At 34.0% G+C, this 21,032-nt stretch overlaps 1 protein-coding gene across 1 annotated transcript; it reads right to left on the bottom strand.

Moving 5' to 3' along the window:
• Nucleotides 1–17,810: 17,810 nt before the first annotated feature.
• On the bottom strand, nucleotides 17,811–19,534 carry LOC107945892 (transcription factor MYC2). Its single transcript, XM_016880043.2, has one exon. The coding sequence runs from the start codon at nucleotides 19,399–19,401 to the stop codon at nucleotides 17,938–17,940; it is 1,464 nt and encodes a 487-aa protein (XP_016735532.1). The 5' UTR covers nucleotides 19,402–19,534; the 3' UTR covers nucleotides 17,811–17,937.
• Between the last annotated feature and the right edge of the window lie 1,498 nt (nucleotides 19,535–21,032).

The following is a 21,032-nucleotide window of genomic DNA, read 5'->3' as shown; positions in this document are numbered from 1 at the left end:
ATCCACGTCTAATCTCAAGTTCATCTTTTTTTCTTCCATTTGCTCTATCTTCTTTTCTAATTCTGCATTTCTCCTTTCAAAATCTTACTTTATGATTTCTAATTCAGAAGGGGTGACTCGTAAATGTTCTTCTATCGACTGACTATTTTCATGACTTGGCTCGGAGATATTATCATTGATTCTTCTAACCCACCATTCATTATACTTGGGGGTTGTCATTGGAACCACGGCTAATCTCTTCATTCGACGAGTCTGGTTTCATGCATTGGACATTTCTTGAATTTTCTTTCTATAACCATCACCTTTGTATGAGAATTTACACTCGGCTAGTCCATGAGTTGCGGGTATAAACTGCCTTGACCTATACTACCTAAGCACTAGCAGCGGGGCATAACCTACAACTCCCTAAATTCCCAGTAAGGGAACCCAGTTAAAATTGCCGCCTCGATACAAAATCTCATTTGGAAGCAACTACGGGGCTCTCCATTCGATGTCCTCTTCACGCAGATCCTGAAGAATTGCCATCCACTTCTTCTCCGAGATGTTATCCCTCTTCGGTGTAACTACTATCTCTTTAAGTGGCGAATAATTTTTGGAGAAGACGTGATATGGAACCTTTTCAACCTTCCAGAAGTAACTGTGGAACCATGCGAGTAAAAGCTGTGCATACCCGATGAATCTACCTTCACCCGCTCTCCGGCAAGCATTTAGCGACCTGATGATGTTCATCAACTTCTTCAAAAAGGTCGATACATTTGCAGCTCTCGAGTAAACTCTACTGACCTGAATCTTCGAGCACCGAAGTAAAGCTATGTATTCCTCTATCGTAGGCACTAAATTAACCTTCCCGAATCTGAAACAACTGTAGGCAGGGTTCCAAAACTGTACGAGAGCCCGAAATAGATGCTTGTCTACCTTCATATCTAGCAGATACGACAAATCTCCGTAATTAGAATAGAATAGTTGCCTAATCTCATCATTCCACGGACCCCAAATTTCTTTCAACTCTTGCAAACTGTTCTAAGTTACACTAATATAGGTAAAGTCCCAAAATTCTGATACATATCCCTTAGCCAAACTATCACCTTTCTCATGCTGTGTTGTTTCTGACCAAGCTCGAATAGCCACATTATCTTCCACCTTATCAAGAAACCCATTTTCCATGACAAGATTTCTATATAGCAACCGAATATGAACTAACGCCTTTTATGATGAAATGCCATGTAGTTGAAATGTCATGCATTCAAAGCAAAACACCGAAAGTCAGTATCAAGCATAAATATACAATCCAAGATAAGCCAAGAATGAAACACATATTCGGGTATCTAATAAGGCTTGAGTGTAGTTCTACCTAGGGTGAGTTCCTAAGGTTCACTACATGCGGTTTGGCTTCTAGGGAAAAGGTGTTCGAATCGGCAGATTCCTTTATCCTCACCCATTATAGGCTCATGCGGACGGAGTTCGGTTCAGGGGAACACATTTCCTTATGGCTATACAGAGATGAAAATCTCACGAAGACATAGGTACGAATGTATCCTAAAAATGATCCACTGTCCTATACGAAGGTGAAAACCTCACGAAGGAACAGTTTCTCACTCCCACTTAAAAGGGTAAGATTGACCGATCATGCAATGCAATGCAGCAATATATCAAACTTAAACTACCACAACAATCAAATCACAATGACAAAAAATCGAAATAAGATGAAATGAAATGCAACGAAAGGATCATATATTCAAATCATGTTTAGAAAATAAATTCACAATCATATATTCACAATACCAAAACTTATTTATTTGAAAGACATTCGATTATCTCGGGTTTAGAAAATAAATCATGTCCCGTAAGTTGGAACGTGATCTTTTGTTAAATCCCAAGATCGTAAAAATTTGCTTGAAAAAGATTCGTATATTTAGATTTATCGAGAAAGTCAAAACCCCGTAAGTTAGGGTACAACCTTTCAAATCTCAATATACGAAATGCCATTTATTTAGAATAAATGAAACACGATGTCGTGATAAAAAGAATGCGGAAACAAATTACATTGTTGATATGCATAGCAAAACAATAATGAATACGATGGTGTAAAAATAATACGAGCAACAACAACGAAAAAAAGATAAATAAAAAGGACAAATCAATAACATACAAAATAACACGTATATAAGCAAGTAAAATTAAAACATTCTTTCAAAATGATAATGAAAATGTCAATACGTAAGAAATAAACGAAATGAATAAAATTATAAAAATGTAAAAAGACATATATGTGTGTATGTACATAAAATTATAAAAATAAGAAGAGTATATGTATGTATATATATTTTAAAATTATGAAATATAAAAATATATGTAAGTATGTATATATACATATATATGTATATAAGAATTATGAAATATAAAAATATATAAAAGTATGTGTATATACATGTTTATAAAAATTAGAAATACGTACGTATGTATATATCATAAAAATGTAAGCATATATATATTTTGAAGTTATAAAATATAAAAGACATATATATGTATGTATATGTGTGAGTTATAAAATATATATATGTATATGTATATATATTATAAAAACGTACGTATGTACATATGAATTTTAAAATTATAAAACATAAAGGATGTATATGTATGTACGTACGAATTGTAAAATATGTGCATGTATTTATATATGTTATAAAAGATACATATATATAATAAAACTTGGAATTAAAAGGTATACATAAGTACCTGGTAATAATAATAATAATACAATATTAGTGATATTATATAGTAATAACAGTATTAAAATAATTAATTTAGTAATAGAATAATTAAAATAACAAATGGAGGATTAAAATGAAACTAGACAAAATTTTAGGGCAAATTAGTAACAAATAGGAGAAAAAGGACCAAAATGATATGCGTGACAACTAACGAGGCCCAAGTAGGAATAAAACACAAATCCGCACAGGCGTCATTCACTGGGGGGTCAGCATAGGAAGGACTAAATTGAAAGAGAATTAAAATAATGTGGTAAAATAGAAAAACAAAAAAGGAAGAATCGAAAACCACGAAAGAAGCGGAAGGACTCACCGAGCAAATATCCCATTAGCAAGGAAACACGCGGATTTGATCTCCGGGTCGGGTCACACGCGGGTCGTCCCCCAAAACAGCGTTGTTTTGGCCCCTAGAGTTATGGCCCAAAACGGCGCCGTTTTATACACCTATATAAATTTAATTTTTTTTTAAAAATTCATTTTCTACCTTCCCCTTTAAAAAATAAAATTGAAATCTCTCTCTCAAAAAACCTCTCCCCCCTTCAGTCCTGGCTCCGACCGGTGGTCACCGTGCCAAACTCCAGTCGCTGGCGTTGGCGCCGCCGCGCATAGTGGTCGACGAAGGTAAAAAAATATTTTTAGATCTGACCCCCTTTATCCCAAATCCAGCCTCAAAACGCCCAAAAAATGAAAAAAATAGGACTATCAACCTTCTCAATGATCGATTTTGGCACCGGAGAAAGAGCCTCCGCAGACAAAGACGCGAATCGACTCTAGTAGGTTTCTTTTCCCTTTCTTTTTTTTTATATTTTTGTATATGTAAAAAAAAGTAAGGTAAATAAAAATAGGAGTAGATAACCTAAATAAGTACCTAAAACGGAAAATAGATCACCTTGAAAGTGTTGTATTTTTATTTCATGTTTTTTTTAAAAAAGAGGGTCTTTACAAGCATTAGATCTCGGTTTTGATAGCCGAAATATACATGATTTATTTTCGTTTTTCTTGTTTCTGTTTGCGTGTTTTTCTCCATTTTGTAGGTGTTGAGCAGTGGAGTCGGTGGCGATGTGATCATGGCGGTGCTGAAGAGGGCAGGTGGCTATGCGACGGCAAGCGTTAGAAGGGCTATGGGTCAGAAGACCCTAGGTGCGGCGCACCCAGGGTTGCTGCTGCTTTTTCTTTTTCTTTTCTGAAAATGGGCTAGGGTAGTTGGGTGTATTGGGTTTGGTTTAGTTGGGTTTGGGCCTATTGGGCCTATTGGGCCTGGGCATAAAATTGGGCTTGTATAGATGGATATAAAGGTAGTATATACGAAGTGTACAAATCTATAATTCGTCGATTCATATTCGAGAGTGCTCATAAGAGCACATAAACGAGAAGCCCACTTTCGAGCCATATAATGGGAAACTCATGTGACCCATGTAACGGGAAACTGTAGGGAGCCAATAGCGGGAAGCTCATACGAGCCAATAACGGGAAGTTCAGGCGACCCAATATCCGGAAGCTCCGGAGAGCCATTAATCGGGATACTCATAAGAGTTATGGTGTGTCTACAATACATGCAGAGTCATAACCAATAGGGATGTCCGAAGAGTTATTAACGGGAAGCTCGCAAGAACCATATAACAGGAAGCTCATGAGAGTTAATAATGGGACGCTCTTTCGAGCTGTGGTGTGTCCGTAACACATGCGGGACAACAACCAAATCGGGAACCCTGTATCTATTGAATTTCATTTATTCAAACGGAACTTAATACTTATCGGACATTGTCGGATATGTGATTGATTTTCATACATGACAATTACACAATTCACATACATATACAACATTAAATTAAAACCTATAAATATGCATAATTTAGTTACACGAACTTACCTTGACAAGTGTTCATAAATTGTAATTTACTAATCCGATACTTTTTCTTTTCCTTGATCCAATTCCGTATTTGGTTTATCTGGATCTATAGGAGTAAATTTAACTCAATTTAATACAATACATATTCTATTCAATTCACATATTAGGGAAAATTACCATTTTTCCCCTATACTTTTATTTAATTATGATTTCGTCCCTAGACTCAGAAAATGAAATTCATTCAATTTAATCCTTATTCCAAGCCTAGCTGATTTTTACATGTCACAATAGCAGCCTATGTATTTCATAAAATTTAGAATTTTTTTGTGAATTTTATATTTTTACAATTTAGCCCCTAAATCATAATTTCACCAAAAATTCACTTTACAAAAGTTGTTTATCTATCAACAACCTTTCATTATCTACCATAATTTCCATAATTCATACATACTCATCCATGGCAAAACCCTAATACTTTGATAACTTTGCAAATTAATCCTCGAGATAGCTAAATTAAGCTATTACGATCTCGTAAACATGAAAATTACTAAAAACGAGACAAGAATTTATACCTAATTAAGCCAAATAAGCTTGCTTTAGCTCAATTCTCTTAGCTAGGGTTTCCATGTCTTTATTTGGGAAAGGTGATGATAAATGATATTTTTCTTTATTTTATTATTTATCATCATTTTATCTTTTACATTCCAATTTAGTCATTTTCTTTATTTAATTTACCATGGATGAATCATCATACTTATCTACTAACTCCTCTTAATGGTCTATTTGTCATATAAGAACCTCCAATTTTGAATTCTATATCTATTTAATCCTTTTAGCTACTAGAATTCTACTTTTTTATTTTATGCAATTTGGTCCTTTTTATCGGATTAGACATAAAATCAGTAAAATATCTTATCAAAATTTTCTTACGATATTCCTATCATAATGCAGACTATAAAATAAAATTAAAATAAATTTCTGTCGGACTCAAATTTATGGTCCCGAAACCACTGTTCCGATTTCACTGAAAATAGGCTGTTACAACTCTCCCCCTTAAAGAATTGTCGTCCTTAAAAATCTTACTAGTAAAGAGGTTTCAATATTGCTTCCTCATTGTTTCCTTCAGTTCCTAGGTAGCTTCTTCTAATCCGTGTTGCTGCCAAAGAACTTTTACTAAAGCTACCTTTTTATTTATTAACTCTCTTATCTCACGTGTCAGGATTTTGATCGGTTCTTCACTGTAGTTATATCAGGCTGAATTTCAACATCTGTCGGAGAGATAATATGTGAAGGATCTGACCAATATCATTGTAACATATACATGCTTAAAACATTATAAATTCTGTCAAGTTCTGGTGGTAGAGCTAATCGGTTTGCAACAGGTCTAATTCTTTCAATAATCTCATATGACCCAATAAATTGTGGACCTTTTTTTCCTTTACGACCAAATCGAAGAACTTTCTTTCATGGTGAAGCTTTCAAGAATACCTTGTCGCCAACTTGAAAATCTATTTCTTTTCGTTTAAGATTTGCATAAGATTTTTGACGATTAGAAGCTACTTTTAAGCTATCTCGAATCATTTTCACCTTTTCTTTAGTCTCACAGATTAAATCAACTCCATGTATCTTTTTCTCATTGAGCTCAGTCCAATACAATGGAGTTCTACATTTACAACCATACAGATCCTCGTACGGTGTCATTTTAATGCTTGACTGATAGCTATTATTATATGCGAATTTGACTAAAGGCGGATACTTTTCCCAATTGCCTTCGAATTCTAAAATACAACACCGAAGCATATCTTCTAGAATCTGTATTATACATTTGGACTGACCATCTGTCTAAGGATGAAATGCAGTACTAAAATGTAATTGTGCATCTTGAGCATCTTGTAGCTTTTCCCAAAATCGGGATGTAAACAGCGAATCTCTATCAGAAATAATAGAAACTGGCACACCATGTAATCTGACAATCTCAGAAACATATAATTCAACCAATTTGTCAAGTAAGAAATCCACATTTACCAGAATAAAATGTGTAGACTTTGTCAAGCGATCAACGATTACCCAAATGACATCTTTCTTTTCCGGAGATAGGGGTAATCCTGACACAAAGTCTATAGTAACTCTTTCCCATTTCCATTCCGATATTGTGACTGGCTTTAATATTCCCAAAGGTACGTGATGTTTAGCTTTAACTTGCTGACATATCACTAAATACGAATTCAGAAATGTCACGTTTCATTCCCGGCCACCAATACATCTTTTTCAAATCATTATACATTTTATTACTCCACGGGATGAACAGTCATAGTACCATTATGAGCTTCATATAAAATTTTTTGTACAACCTCCGAATTCTTCGAGACATAGACTCTGCCTCGAAATAATAGACAATCATCGAGTCCAATCTGATATTTCGAATCAGAAGATGACTCACATTGTACTTGTTTAGCTTGTAACTCATTATCACTTTTCTGAGCTTTGTAGATCTACTGTAGAAACGTCGGCTTAGCTTTTAACTCAGCTAATATTGAACCATCATTTGACAATGACAATTGGGTATTCATCATTCGTAAGGCAAATAGAGACTTTCTGCTTAGAGCATCTGCAACCATATTTGCTTTTCCAAGATGATAATCAATTACTAAATCATAATCCTTTAATAGATCAAGCCACCTGTATTGTCTCAAATTCAAATCTTTCTACGACATCAAATACTTTAAACTTTTATGATCGATGAATTTATGACACTTTTCACCGAACAAATAGTGTCACCAAATTTTCAGTGCAAAACCAACAGCTGCCAATTCTAAATCATGTATCGGGTAATTCTTTTCATGTGGTTTAAGTTTTCTAGAAGCATAGGCTATTACTTTACCTTCTTGAATCAAAACACAACCTAAACCGTTCAATGATGCATCACTGTAAATCACAAATTCCTTACCCGATTCAGGCTGAACCAGAACTGGTGCTTTAGTCAATAAGGCTTTCAATTGGTCAAAATTTTACCGACATTTATCAGACCATTCAAACTTTCATCTTTCTGTAATAACCGTGTCATCGAAGAAGCTATCATCGAAAATCTTTTTACAAATCTCCGATAGTAACAGGCTAATCCCAAAAAACTTCTGACTTCAGACACATTTTTCGGTGGTTTCTAGTTATCAATTGCTAAAATTTTATTCGGATCGACTATAATACCTTTAGCAGATACTATATGTCCAAGAAAACCAACTTCCCAAAGCCAAAATTCACATTTACTAAATTTAGCATACAATTGTTTCTCATGTAGAGTTTGCAGAACAATTTTCAAATAATTAGCATGCTCGGTTTCATCTCGAGAATATACCAGGATGTCATCAATAAATACCACCACAAATCTATCCAGATATGGTCTGAAAATTCTATTCATTAAATCTATAAACACTGTAGGTGCATTAGTTAAGCCAAAAGGCATTACCAGAAATTCATAATGCCCATACCTGCTTTCAAAGGCTATTTTCGGTACATCCGAGTCTTTCACTCGTAACTAATAATAACCAAAATGGAGATCAATCTTAGAAAACACTGTAGCACCTTTTAACTGGCCAAAAAAATCATCAATACGAGGCAGTGGATACTTATTCTTAATTGTGACTTTGTTAAGCTACTGTAATCAATAGATAATCTCAACCACCTATCCTTCTTTTTAAGAAACAGAGCCGGTGCACCCCGTGGTGAAAAACTAGGTCAAGCAAAACCTCTGTCAGTTAGTTCTTACAACTGTGCTTTCAACTCTTTTAATTGAGTAGAAGCCATTTTGTATGGTGCTATAGATGACGGTGTTGTCCCCGGAACAAGATCTATAGAAAATTCCACTTCTCTGACTGACGGTAATCCCGGTAACTCCTCCAAAAACACATCAGGATATTCACAAACTACTTGCACTGATTTAATCTTTGATTTGGACACTTTAGTATCCAACACATCAGCAAGGTAAGCTTCATACCCTTTTCTGACATATTTTTGTGCTGACATGCCTGATATCAATTTAGACAAACCATCCAATTTATCATATTCAATATAGAGTAATTCTCTGTTTTGACATTTCAACACAATATGCTTCTGTTTAAAATTTACCACGGCATCATGCTGAGTTAACCAATCCATACCCAAAATCTCATCAAATGGTAATAACATTAAATCAGCAGAAAAACAAAAACCCCATATCATTAATGGACAATTCTTACAAATTTTATCCACCATTACATACTAGCCTAAGGGGTTCGATACTTTCACAATGAATTCAGTGGACTCAATAGACAAATTTTTATTTAACACTAAATTAGTGCAAATGTATGAATGTGTTGAACCAGGAACAATCAAAGCAGTTATATCAGTATCAAGAAGAGAAAAAGTACCAGTAATAACATCGGGTGCAGAAGCATCCTCACATGCATGAATAGCATATGTTTTTGCTGGTGCTCGTGTTTCAGATCTGACGATTGAATCTTTTGTCGTACCTTGGCTACCACTCACATTTTCGGGATTACGAGGTGGTCTACCTTTCATGGTGGGATTGCTTGGCCTTGAAGTTTGAACAATATCATTCTCAAGCTTTTAAGGGCAGTCTCTCAGATAGTGGTCAAAGGAACCACATCTAAAGCAAGCTCCGCTTTTCATGCGGCACTCTCCAAAATAAAGGTCATTACAGTGCTTGCATCTGGGTTTAGTATTTCTAACACTGCCCGCACTTGCTACAAATGTAGCCTGAGATCTTGGACTAGAACGTTGAATACCTCTATCGCTCCCAAAGTAGCCTACAGAGGTAGTAGAATAATCAAAATTTTTCTTTGATTTCTTTAAGGCCGATTGATATGACTTTCCCGTAAATATTTTACTTGAAGTCCTGGCTCCCATCTCAGCCTGTCTTTTCTCTTTACTAAGCTCTTTGGCTTTGTATGCCTAGTCAACAAGTACAACAAATTCTTTTATTTCAAGAATCCTAAATAGCAATTTTATATATTTATTCCGACCCTCTTCTTACACATTGTGATTTCAGTCGGAATACACTCTCTGGCTTACTTACTCAGTCAAACAATTTCCCGTTCATACTCAAATATTGTCATATGCCCCTGTTTGATCTCCAAAAATTCTTTTCGTTTCTGATCAAGAAACCTCTGGCTGATATATTTCTTTCGGAATTCGATTTAGAAAATTTCCCATGTAACCCTTTCTTTCGATACAACAGAAATTAGTGTATTCCACCATTGATAAGCCAAATCTTTTAACAGAGATACAACACATTTTAGACATTCGGTCAGTGTACAAGATAATTCATCCAAAACTCTGATAGTGTTTTCTATCCAAAATTCAGCCCTTTTAGGATCATTTTCAGCTGTAGCTCTGAAATCTTATGCCTCATATTTACAGATTTTATCTATAGGAGGCTTACTAGTTCTAATAAGTTCTGTACTTGTGGCATATCAGGAATCGGTTGAGAAACAGGAGGGGGTGGAGGTTGTTGTACATTCGAGTTTGTTCTTATATATTCGGTAAACCATTTATTCATCATTTGGAAGAAGGCTTCTTTTGCCTCTCCTCCTCAACCCTCAGATACATTCCTTCTACTACTTGAAGCTGCTATTTGAACTGAAGTTTGAACCTTGCTTTCAACTTCTTCAGATTCAACTCGGTCGGATGACATTACTATATGAAAATACATATTTAAAATGGTCAGGACATATCACACTATCACAGGTTATATAATGGCATGTATAACTATACTCGTACATGCTATGTTAGTCTAGAATCGGCTAAACCGTAGCTCTGATATCAATAAATGTAACACCCCTAACCTATATTCGTCGCCGAAACAGGGTTATAGAGCAATAACGGAATAAACAGATCAAATACAGACATTTCTTATTATTTAACATTCATGTCAGATATTATTCATAAAGTCCCTTATATGAGCCCTCGAGACCCAAAACATACATTAGAAATAAGTCGGGACTAAACCGAGTACTCAGAGATTTTTTTGCAGAATCTCAACATTTTTCCAAGGTGCACAGAACATACGACCGTGTGGTCAGGCCGTGTAGGCATTCGAAATAGGGCACACAATCGTGTCCTAACCCGTGTCTATACCCGTGTAACTCTCTGACTTGGGTCACACGGCCAAGTCACGTGCCCGTGTGCTAGGCCGTGTGAACATAAAAATTTGCATTTAAATAGGTGCAGGGGTCACATGGCCAAGCCACACGCCCGTGTGCCAGGCCGTGTGATAAATTTTGAGCATTTTATTTTGAAATTTTAAAGATGCAGGGGACACATGACCAAGTCACACGCCCATGTGCTAGGACGTGTGTCACACACGCTAAGACACGCGCCCTTGTCTCTGCCCGTGTGGACAAAATAAGGCAATTTCGAAGCCTTATTTCTCACCCAATTTGTATTCCTCCTCCATCAACACTTTAACACTTTCACAAGCTAATATAATACATTCAAATCAAGCCAAAACTAAGTCTTATACATGACATATCAACTCATGTGTTCAATTATCCAAACTTACCAAAACAACCATACATACATGTAGGCATATTTTACCAAATTTATACTATCTCAAACCAATCCTCAACATACCTATATGATTTCCATCATTTATCCATTTCAAGCACACATCAACATAGTAAGGCCACTTTTTAAATATCAAAACATACCAATTACAAGCCATACCAATGACTAATTTCAACCAAATATATACATGTCATTCTTAACCACTTTTAGCCTATACACGCCATTATAACCTAAAATTTAATTTACTATTTATACCGAAACGAGCTGATGGATAGTGTGAGATATCTCTGCCAAGCTTCCAACCCAACGAGCTTTCGAAGTACTATAAAATAGAGGAAATAAAATAGAGTAAGCATTTAATGCTTAGTAAGTTCGTATAACAAGAAATTAACTTACCATTTCATTCACATTTAAGATAAGCAAATAAACATGCTCAAGCCAATTTGGCCATTTGCCTAAACACATATCCCTATCAAGCATGTTAGTCATGTAATTCACATGAATATCAAGAAACATGTATGAGCTCATCAATATTCAATTTCCACATACATATATTTATCACATCAAGTGTCCATAAACATGCACATATCATATCTTATATTTAAAGTATATATTTGTAACAAGTCGTCTCAATTTCATAATTTCTCATGTAAGAACTTTGCCCGTTGAATCATTTATAATATCAATGGATACACGGGTAGTACTCACGAAGTGTACAAATCTGTAATTCATTTATTCATATTCGGAAGTACTCATAAGAGCACATAAACGAGAAGCCCTCTTTCGAGCCATATAACGGGAAGCTCATTTGAGCCATGTAATGGGAAGCTCATACAAGCCAATAACGGGAAGTTCAAGTGAACCAATATCGGGAAGCTCCGAAGAGCCATTAATCAGGACGCTCATAAGAGCTGTGGTATGTCTATAACACATGCAGAATCACCACCAATTGGGATATTCGAAGAGCTATTAACGGGAAGCTCACAAGAACCATATAACAGGAGTCTCATGAGAGCTAATAACGGGACACTCTTTCGAGCTGTGGTGTGTCCGTAACACATGCAGGGCCACAACTAATTCGGGAACTCTATATCAATCGAATTTCATTTATTCAAACATAACTTAATACTTGTCGAACATTATCGGATATGTGATTGATTTTCATACATGAAAATTACACAATTCACATACATATACAACATTAAATTCAAGCATATAAATATACATATTTTAGTTACACGAACTTACCTTGACAAGTGTTTGTGAATTGTAATATACTAATCTTATACTTTTTCTTTTCATTGATCTAATTTCGTATTTGGTTTATCTGGATCTATACGAGTAAATTTAACTCAATTTAATAAAATTCATATTCAATTCAATTCACATCTTAGGAAAATTACCATTTTGCCCCTATACTTTTATTTAATTACGATTTTATCCCTAGGCTCAGAAAATGAAATTCATGCAATCTAATCCTTATTCCAAGCCTAGCTGATTTTTACATGTCACAATAGTAGCCTATGTATTTCATAAAATTTAGAAGTTTTTCATGAATTCTACATTTTTACAATTTAGCCCCTAAATCACAATTTTACCAAAAATTCACTTTACAAAAGTTATTTATCTATCAACAAACTTTCATTATCTACCATAATTTCCATAATCCATATATACTCATCCATGGAAAAACCCTAATACTTTGATAACTTTGCAAATTAATCCTCGAGATAGCTAAATTAAGCTATTACGATCTCGTAAACATGAAAATTACTAAAAACGGGACAAGAATTTATACCTAATTAAGCCAAATAAGCTTGCTTAAGCTCAATTCTCTTAGGTAGGGTTTCCATGTCTTTATTTGGGAAAGGTGATGATAAATGATATTTTTCTTTATTTTATTATTTATCATCATTTTATCTTTTACTTTCCAATTTAGTCATTTTCTTTATTTAATTTTCCATGGATGAATCGTCATACTTATCTACTAACTCATCTTAATGGTCTATTTGTCATATAAGGACCTCCATTTTTGAATTTCATAGCTATTTAATCCTTTTAACTAGAATGAACTTTTGCGTTTTATACAATTTGGTTCTTTTTATCGGATTAGACATAAAATTAGTAAAATTTCTTATCAAAATTTTCTTACGATATTCCTATCATAATGCAGAATATAAAATAAAATAAAAATAAATTTTCTTTCGGACTCGAATTTGTGGTCCCGAAACTACTGCTCCGATTTCTCTTAAAACGGGTTGTTACATTACCATTCAAACCAGCAGGCTCATTCTAACATAAGTTTACCAAAAAATATAACATAAGCCCATCCAATAAGGATAAGGCTAGGATAAAAAAATAACAGAATTTTCCAAAAGTAAAACTTAAACCCAATACCTCATACACACCTTCAAATCACTTAACCACTGAAGTAGATACATATTAATGACAAAATTCACAGAAACAAAATTAAATTAGCCAGGGTGTTACATGATAAGTGCCCTCAATACTTAGTACATAAACATATACGAGTCATGTAACACCCCAAACCAGGCCTAGACGTTATGGCTGAATCTGACGATGTCACATGGTAGTGCTTTTCAAAAAATATGTCATCGCTAAATCTCATTTTCTATTTAACCGATTTTTTCATTTTCTTATGTTAATTTCAAATCGTATCTTTCGTTTCCAAAACATTATTCATTTACAAATCGTTATTCAATTTCCAAACGTTTTTTTTATTACGGAAGCTTTTAAATAGTTTGCGTATTCGTGGTTTTTTTTATAAAACAATAATTTCATTTGAAAACCTGAGCTTTACCTAACACTAGCAGATTTAAATCATAAAACCGTATAAAATTCAAATTAAACCAAAATCTGTAAAGGCCATAATTACAACAAACTACTCCCAAATAAAAGTAAAATCATAAATAGGTAAGAAACAGTTTAAAAGAAGTCGTGTGGCCACCACTGAGTCCTTCGCCGCACCGATCTGCCTTTATCTGGGGATTACCTGTACAGATTAAACAGAAGGGGTGAGTTTACATAAACTCAGTGTGTAATCCCCATACAAATGTACAGACAGGAAACAGATAATCACAGTCTGGGCTTAAGCCCTTTTCAGTATTAGTATCAGTCCAGTTTGGGCCTTAACCCATATCAGTACAAAAATAGTCATGCAGTAAGACTTTAGCCCATCACAGTAACAGTAGCAATAATAGATATGTAGTCACAAAAATCCTACACATCCAGCCTCTACAAACCATCTCCGTCCAACCTTACACTCCGTGTGGGGATATAATCAATCCACCCATCCCTACACTCCAAGTAGTACCAAATGCGGCACTAGACAGTAGTTTGTAGCTGAGCTGCCAGTAAATTAGGTTCGAGGTCTTTCAGTACACTTCCTCCGAACATTACAATTCCCCAACCCAATGCAATGCAATATACAAATATGACATGCTATAACATAATATCATGCATGTGAATAGGGCATACAGTATCAAATCAGTGAGACATTATCAGGCTTAATCATATCATTCATACAGTTATTTCAGTCAATTAGGGATCTAGGTAAGCTTATCAACCCTACAGTAGGTCCACAGTCGACTCGGGAGACCGGTGCAACCTTAGCAATAAAACAGTAAAAATGGGCCACAAGCCCATGATGTTTGCCCTTGTAGGCCCACATGCCCGTGTGGCCCACATGGCCCAAATTGGCCTTGGCCTGGTGATCCATTTTAATGTAACCCGTGCTAGATAATTATTCACATGTGTTTTCACTATTTACTTATATGATCCTTCAAAGTTGTCTACTTGAGTCACTGTTGCTAAATTATTTATATCTTGAGCTACAGATTTCTAAATTAAGATCCGCTTGATGTCTTTGAAACTAGACTCAAGTACCTTTCTACCATAAAATTTCCAAAATTTTTAGTTCATCCAATAAGTATAGTAAAATCTTTAAACTTACCCCTATTCTGTTGTCCAACAGCTTTGACTCTTCTTTGCTAAAAATTAATTATCTCCTAATACAAAATTTGGATGATGTTTCCATTTGTTTCTATTGAAAATAGACTCATTAATAATTTAAACATATAAATTTTAACTCCTAATTATTTTTCTCCAATTTTTGATAATTTTATAAAGTCAGAATAGAGGAACCCGAATTCGTTCTGACCTTGTCTCACAAAGTTTGTTATATCTCATGATTTAAAATTCCATTACTAACACTGTTTCTTCTATGAGAAACTAGACTCAAAAATATTTAATTCCATATTTTTTTCATCCTCTAATTCGATTTCCACAATTTATGGCTATTTTTCAAAGTCAGCCTACTGCTGCTGTCCAAACAACAAGCAATTTTGGCTTTTCGTCGAATCCCTTATTTTTGCGTTTTGGGTACACACCTGGTTTTGTTTGATGCTAAAACAGTCCCTGAGCTCTCCAAAGCCTATAATTGAACAAATAACACCATAATTAGTCTTACCTCACAATTAATAAAAATCCCGAAACCAAAATATTTACCCATAAAATGATGAACACTTACTGCAAAACTTTAAATTAGTACGTTTACGAAAATCATGATGAGAGCCTTAAGCCTCACGAAATGATGTTGCCAACACCCCAGAATTAGACTATTGAACACAAAATAATATCTTAAAATGATACCCAACAACTTACTGAATTTGCACAAGTGTTGGTTAACGCTACGAAATCAAGAGGAAAGGATGAATTAGGGGAAACAAGAGAACTTCGGCAGTAGTAGAGGAAAGAAAAGAAAAGATAATCGAGTAAGAAGCAAAGAAAAAAGAGAAATTTAACAGAGATGGGGGGAGAAAACGTCAGAAAGATGGAGAGAAAAACGACTCTTTTTTTTCGAAAAAGGAAAAAATGATCAGATTTTGGATATACTCCCCTATAATCCCCTAATCCACTTCTAAAACCGCTTCCCCACTTCCCACTACACATCCACCACTCAGAAACCCAGTTCAGCACAACTCTTGTCAAAATTAGGAGAAAAAGAAAATACAACCCTTGCTATCCCAAAGATTCGAACCCATGACCTTCACCATAATAACACACCATTTAACCACCAAATCAACAAGCCCATTCTAATGTAATTTACCCAACAATCAAATGAAAGCCTACTGAACAAGAGTAAGGCCCAATTCATTCAAAATACCAAATTTTGCCCAAGCGAAGGCTTAAACTTGAGACCTCCCAAACACTCCCAGAACACATAACCACTAAAACTATCAGATATTTGTGTCATATTTTCACAATAACGAAATTAGAAATTTTAAGGCGTTACAAGTCAATTACAATCCAATCCCTACTAAACAATAGCTAAAATAGTTATAATATACTAATAAAGACCAATGTAAAGTGAACTGTTTAGAGATATATCTTCAAAGCTCCCGATCCAATCTCCACAAAGTAAGAGATTTTATATGTAAGATTCGATCCAATCCTTAAGATGTGTTGTTTCCAAATGGATTGACCTTTATTTATGGTCTTAAATACTTCCAAAAAATCAACATTGATTATGGCCCAAAGGTTTTGTTTTAAAATTTGTCAACTTTCAAATATGGCAAGTAAGATGTTTGTCGTAGTGATGACCAAAGTGGGAACTTCCATTGGCACATAGACAACCACTTCAAAGACTTACCTCAACAATTTGTCTTGACTTGCATAGAGAGGTAGTTAAAACTCTTGTCAGACACCCATTTGACGTTGGTTCAAACTGTGTTACTCCCATTTCCCACCCCAATATTGTATAAAAAATAATATTCTATAAAAGTAATATTTATTTATAAGTCCTCCACTATTTTTTTGTTTTATTCAATGATAATGTGCAATTCATTGTTCACTAACAACATTAAATATTCCCTTATAAATGAGATTAAAATATGTAATAAATCAATGTACTCTTTGTAAATTTTAAATTTAGTCATTGTACTTTTATTACTTGAACTTTAGTCTCTCTAGTTTTCAGATATTAATATTCAAGTTCAATTGTTAACTGTTAACATTATTTTGTTAAATTATGGTTCGTTACAACGCCATTTTTTAAATTACATTGCTACCAAGTAAGTATTTTTTTTATTTCAAAATGTCTCACTATTAAATTTAACAAAAAAAGTAATAATGTTAACAATTGGATTTAAATTTTGAAATTTAAAGTCGAGGAACTAAATTCCTTAAAAAATACACATTCCAAATTTGTGAAGAGTACATGGACCTATGACATATTTTAACCTATAAATAATTGTGCTAAAACTAACCATTTACTTTTAGAAAATACTACTTTATTCTTTTTTTTCAAAATATAATTATATTAAAAAAATGAACAAACTACAATAGAAGTCACCCAATTATAATTTTTTTTGTCGCCCAACTATGAAACGATATTAAATGATAACACAACTATTTAACTTTATCTCTTTTGATCACCGAATATAAAAATAAAAATAATCAAAACTCTTGCATGATAAAAATAAATAAATAGTTTTAACTTTTAGTGAAAAAAAATTTTACGTGAGTGGCTAGTAGCCTAAAAAATCACTATTCTTTCCGTACTCTTTCGAGATCAAACATTTCATGGACCTTGGGAACAGCAACAAGAAAACTAAACCGGGAAAAAAAAAGGTTGCTCACTTAATTACTTGAAATTAAAGCTCAATGGGAAATCACTTGAAGCAGAAATTAAAACAAATAAAAAAAATTAAAACAGATATTACACACTAAATAATAATATCACTGATGTAGCCTCCAGAGAAGAGCAGATTTAATAGCTTCTTCACTTGTCAATCCATAAGGGATCTTTGCAACAATGTCTTGGAGCATAAGCTCATTAACACACGACATGCTTGCATGGTGGACTTGAAACTCTAAGTCACGAAGTGCTGACATTAACGTAGCACTAGGATAGTTCACATTGTCTGATTGAACCCTGATGATCGCATCATCGTTTCCCATAACCTTGACATCGAGTTGCAGGTCACTAAACCTAGCAGTTGCAGCCGATGATGAATTGCTAGGCCTGGCTGCTGCTTGTTCCTCGGACGTGGTTGTGCTTTGGTTATCCATGGCGTCAATAGTTTTCACTTTCACTTTCTCGTTACACACTTTCCGAAGCTGTGATTCCAAGTCTTTGATTTTTGACTTTAGCTCGGTGATGTACGTGACGGCATCGGATAACAGCGACGCTTTGTCCATGCGCGACACGTTAGGGACTGCAGCTCGGAGAGCGTAGAACCTATGGTTTAGCTTCTCACGGCGTTGCCTCTCGGCTTCCACGTGGTTCACTGGTGTATCTCGTCGGAGACAAGGTTTCCTTCCACGTTTCTTTGGGGTTCTGATATTCTCGGTGTTATTCACGGCAAGTAATGGACAATCGAAATCTGAATTCTCTGAGTCCACATAAGAAGATTGCTGCCCTGGCTTTAAATCTCCTATGGTTTTATTATCAGGGCCGCCATTTTCTTCTTCAATGCCGGCTAGTAAGCCGATATCTGGAAAGGAGATAGTCCTTTCAAGGAACTGGGTTGAACCCGAGGTTAGGTTTGGATCGAAACCGAACAAGGATTTCACTTGTTGAACAAATTCGCAGTTTTCCTTAATCATATCCGAAGATCCAAGTTCAAGAACACCACGATTTGTTAGTATACAAACCAGTGTTCTGATACCATGCAATTGAGCTTCTCGAGCTCTTTCACAACCATTAAACTGCAACTCATGAGCACCAGTTAACCAAACCAAAGAGCCAGTACTAAGAACCTTGCCTAAAACCCCATCACCGAGAGAGAAAGATCGAGTCAATGACATCACATAGAACCATTCAGCATCAGTAATATCAGTGCCGTCGACCAACGAACCATTTATATCATGGTTGTCTCCGATGAGTGCTTGAAGTCCTTTCAAAACATTCCTTCGCTCGTTATGTAAGCCTTGAATGCTGTACATGTCGTTGTTGTTGTTGTTGTTGGGTGTTGATTTGGGAGATGTGTCTTTGGTTCCTTGAAAATGTCCATCTTCCCAAGCCAAGAACAAACGACCGTGGTCGTCGTTTGATGTCTGCCAAAATATGGCATATGTCCACCATTCTTGATGGTTTTGGACCATGAATTGAAGCCTTTGCTGTAGGGTTGAAGGTGGAGTTTCCTGGGAAAATGAAACTAGTGATGAAGATGAAGATGGAGAGATGATTAGTTCTTCCATGGCTGACAAATGAGAAACAAAAGAAAAACGTGTGGACTGAAATGCCAAGGGATGATAAAAAAGGAGAGAAACGAGGATAAAATGAATACAATGTGGGAATTTAAAAAGCTGAGAGCTCCCGCAGGAGGTTTTTGTTTTTGTCGTGAAAATACATACAAGTAATGATTATTTTATTCCACATTTATTTGTGGGGTAATGTATTTCACACGTCCCTTGATAAAATCAAACCATAAATGTTATTTCAAAAAAAATCAAACCATAAATGATTTAATTTGAGTTATGCTTGATAAATTAAAATTTTAAGTTTTAAAAAAAGATAAGTATTGAAAAATTAAGTGTTGAAATTAAGTTATAAAATATATTTGGTATTTTATTAAAATTAAATATCAAATATAATTAGATTGTTTGATATAATATAATATAATGCTAAAAGAAATAAAATAAATCATTGAATTTATTCTCTGTTAATCTACTTATTATTTTCTACACTTTTGTTGAGAAGTTTTGGTCTAGTAGTTTTCATTGTGGGTTATTAAACATGTTTTAAAAAAATTAGGTACTAAAATATTAATTTTCAGTTGATTGAATTTTTTCAATACTTTATCAAACTGAGCATTAGTCTCAAAGAATTAAATAAGACCAAATTTCAACAGAGTTAACATTCAATTAGTGTTTGGAAAGCCACGTAATAACTGGATTTGGGTGTAATTGCTTGTAATTACACAATGGTAGCATGTTTGAGAAACCATTGTAATTGGTGAGTCCCATTGAATTGAGTGTTACTCGAGCACTCCAATTATACTTTCTAATTCTAAGCGGAAGGTGAGAATTGTAGTACACCCAAATTTAATTTTAAAAAATATATTTTATACAAGTTTAAGTTATAAAAACATATTATAAGCATGAATATGTTTTAAGTGTTTGGGATGGTTATGAAAAAAAATTTCTTGTATTATATATCCTAAAAAATATATTATAAAAATAATCTATTTGTATTTTATAAATTTATAATAAATATTATATTATTTAAATCTTAAAAAATTTTAAAGGTAAAAATGTTTATTATAAAATTAATTTACATGTTATAAAAGTATTATAATATATTCTTAGTCTAAAAAAGTATTATAAAATATTCATTTATAAAAAATTATGGCCAAGAAGTATGGGCATAACTTAATTATGTGTTCATAATATAGATTACAAAAATAATATACTTATTCATTAAAAAATCGTTAAAGTTATTTATCATAATTTATTTATAAAAAATAACTTTTTTTCTAAAATTATGGTAAAAAATCATATTATTTATAAGGAAGAGTTATAAAAGTTATTTGACACTTTATAATTTTTTATAAAGGTTATATATTATAAATTTTATATTATTTTTACTTAATTTGCGTATTATAAAAAGATTATAACTTAGCATAAGTCTTATGAACTATCGTAATTTCATATGTCAAATTAGGCTCTCTAAAATATTTAATGAGCTTGTTCTCAAGTAGTTTACGAGTATTTTTAATGCTTTTTATTGATTCTTATCTTTTAGTGTTAATAATAGTTTTTCTTACATTTTTCTTCTTTTGAGACCCAAATTGGAAAAACTATATCATTGGGAGTCTAATGATTGATTT

This window comes from Gossypium hirsutum, chromosome D12, assembly GCF_007990345.1.
Source record: "Gossypium hirsutum isolate 1008001.06 chromosome D12, Gossypium_hirsutum_v2.1, whole genome shotgun sequence".
NCBI classification, from domain to species: domain Eukaryota; kingdom Viridiplantae; phylum Streptophyta; class Magnoliopsida; order Malvales; family Malvaceae; genus Gossypium; species Gossypium hirsutum.
The sequence above is the reverse complement of the archived record's forward strand: the minus strand, read 5'-3'. Positions and strand labels throughout refer to the sequence as shown.

Bases quoted from the DNA above. Each gene is read 5' to 3' on its own strand.
- LOC107945892 (XM_016880043.2), bottom strand. From the start codon at position 19,401: ATGGAAGAACTAATCATCTCTCCATCTTCATCTTCATCACTAGTTTCA.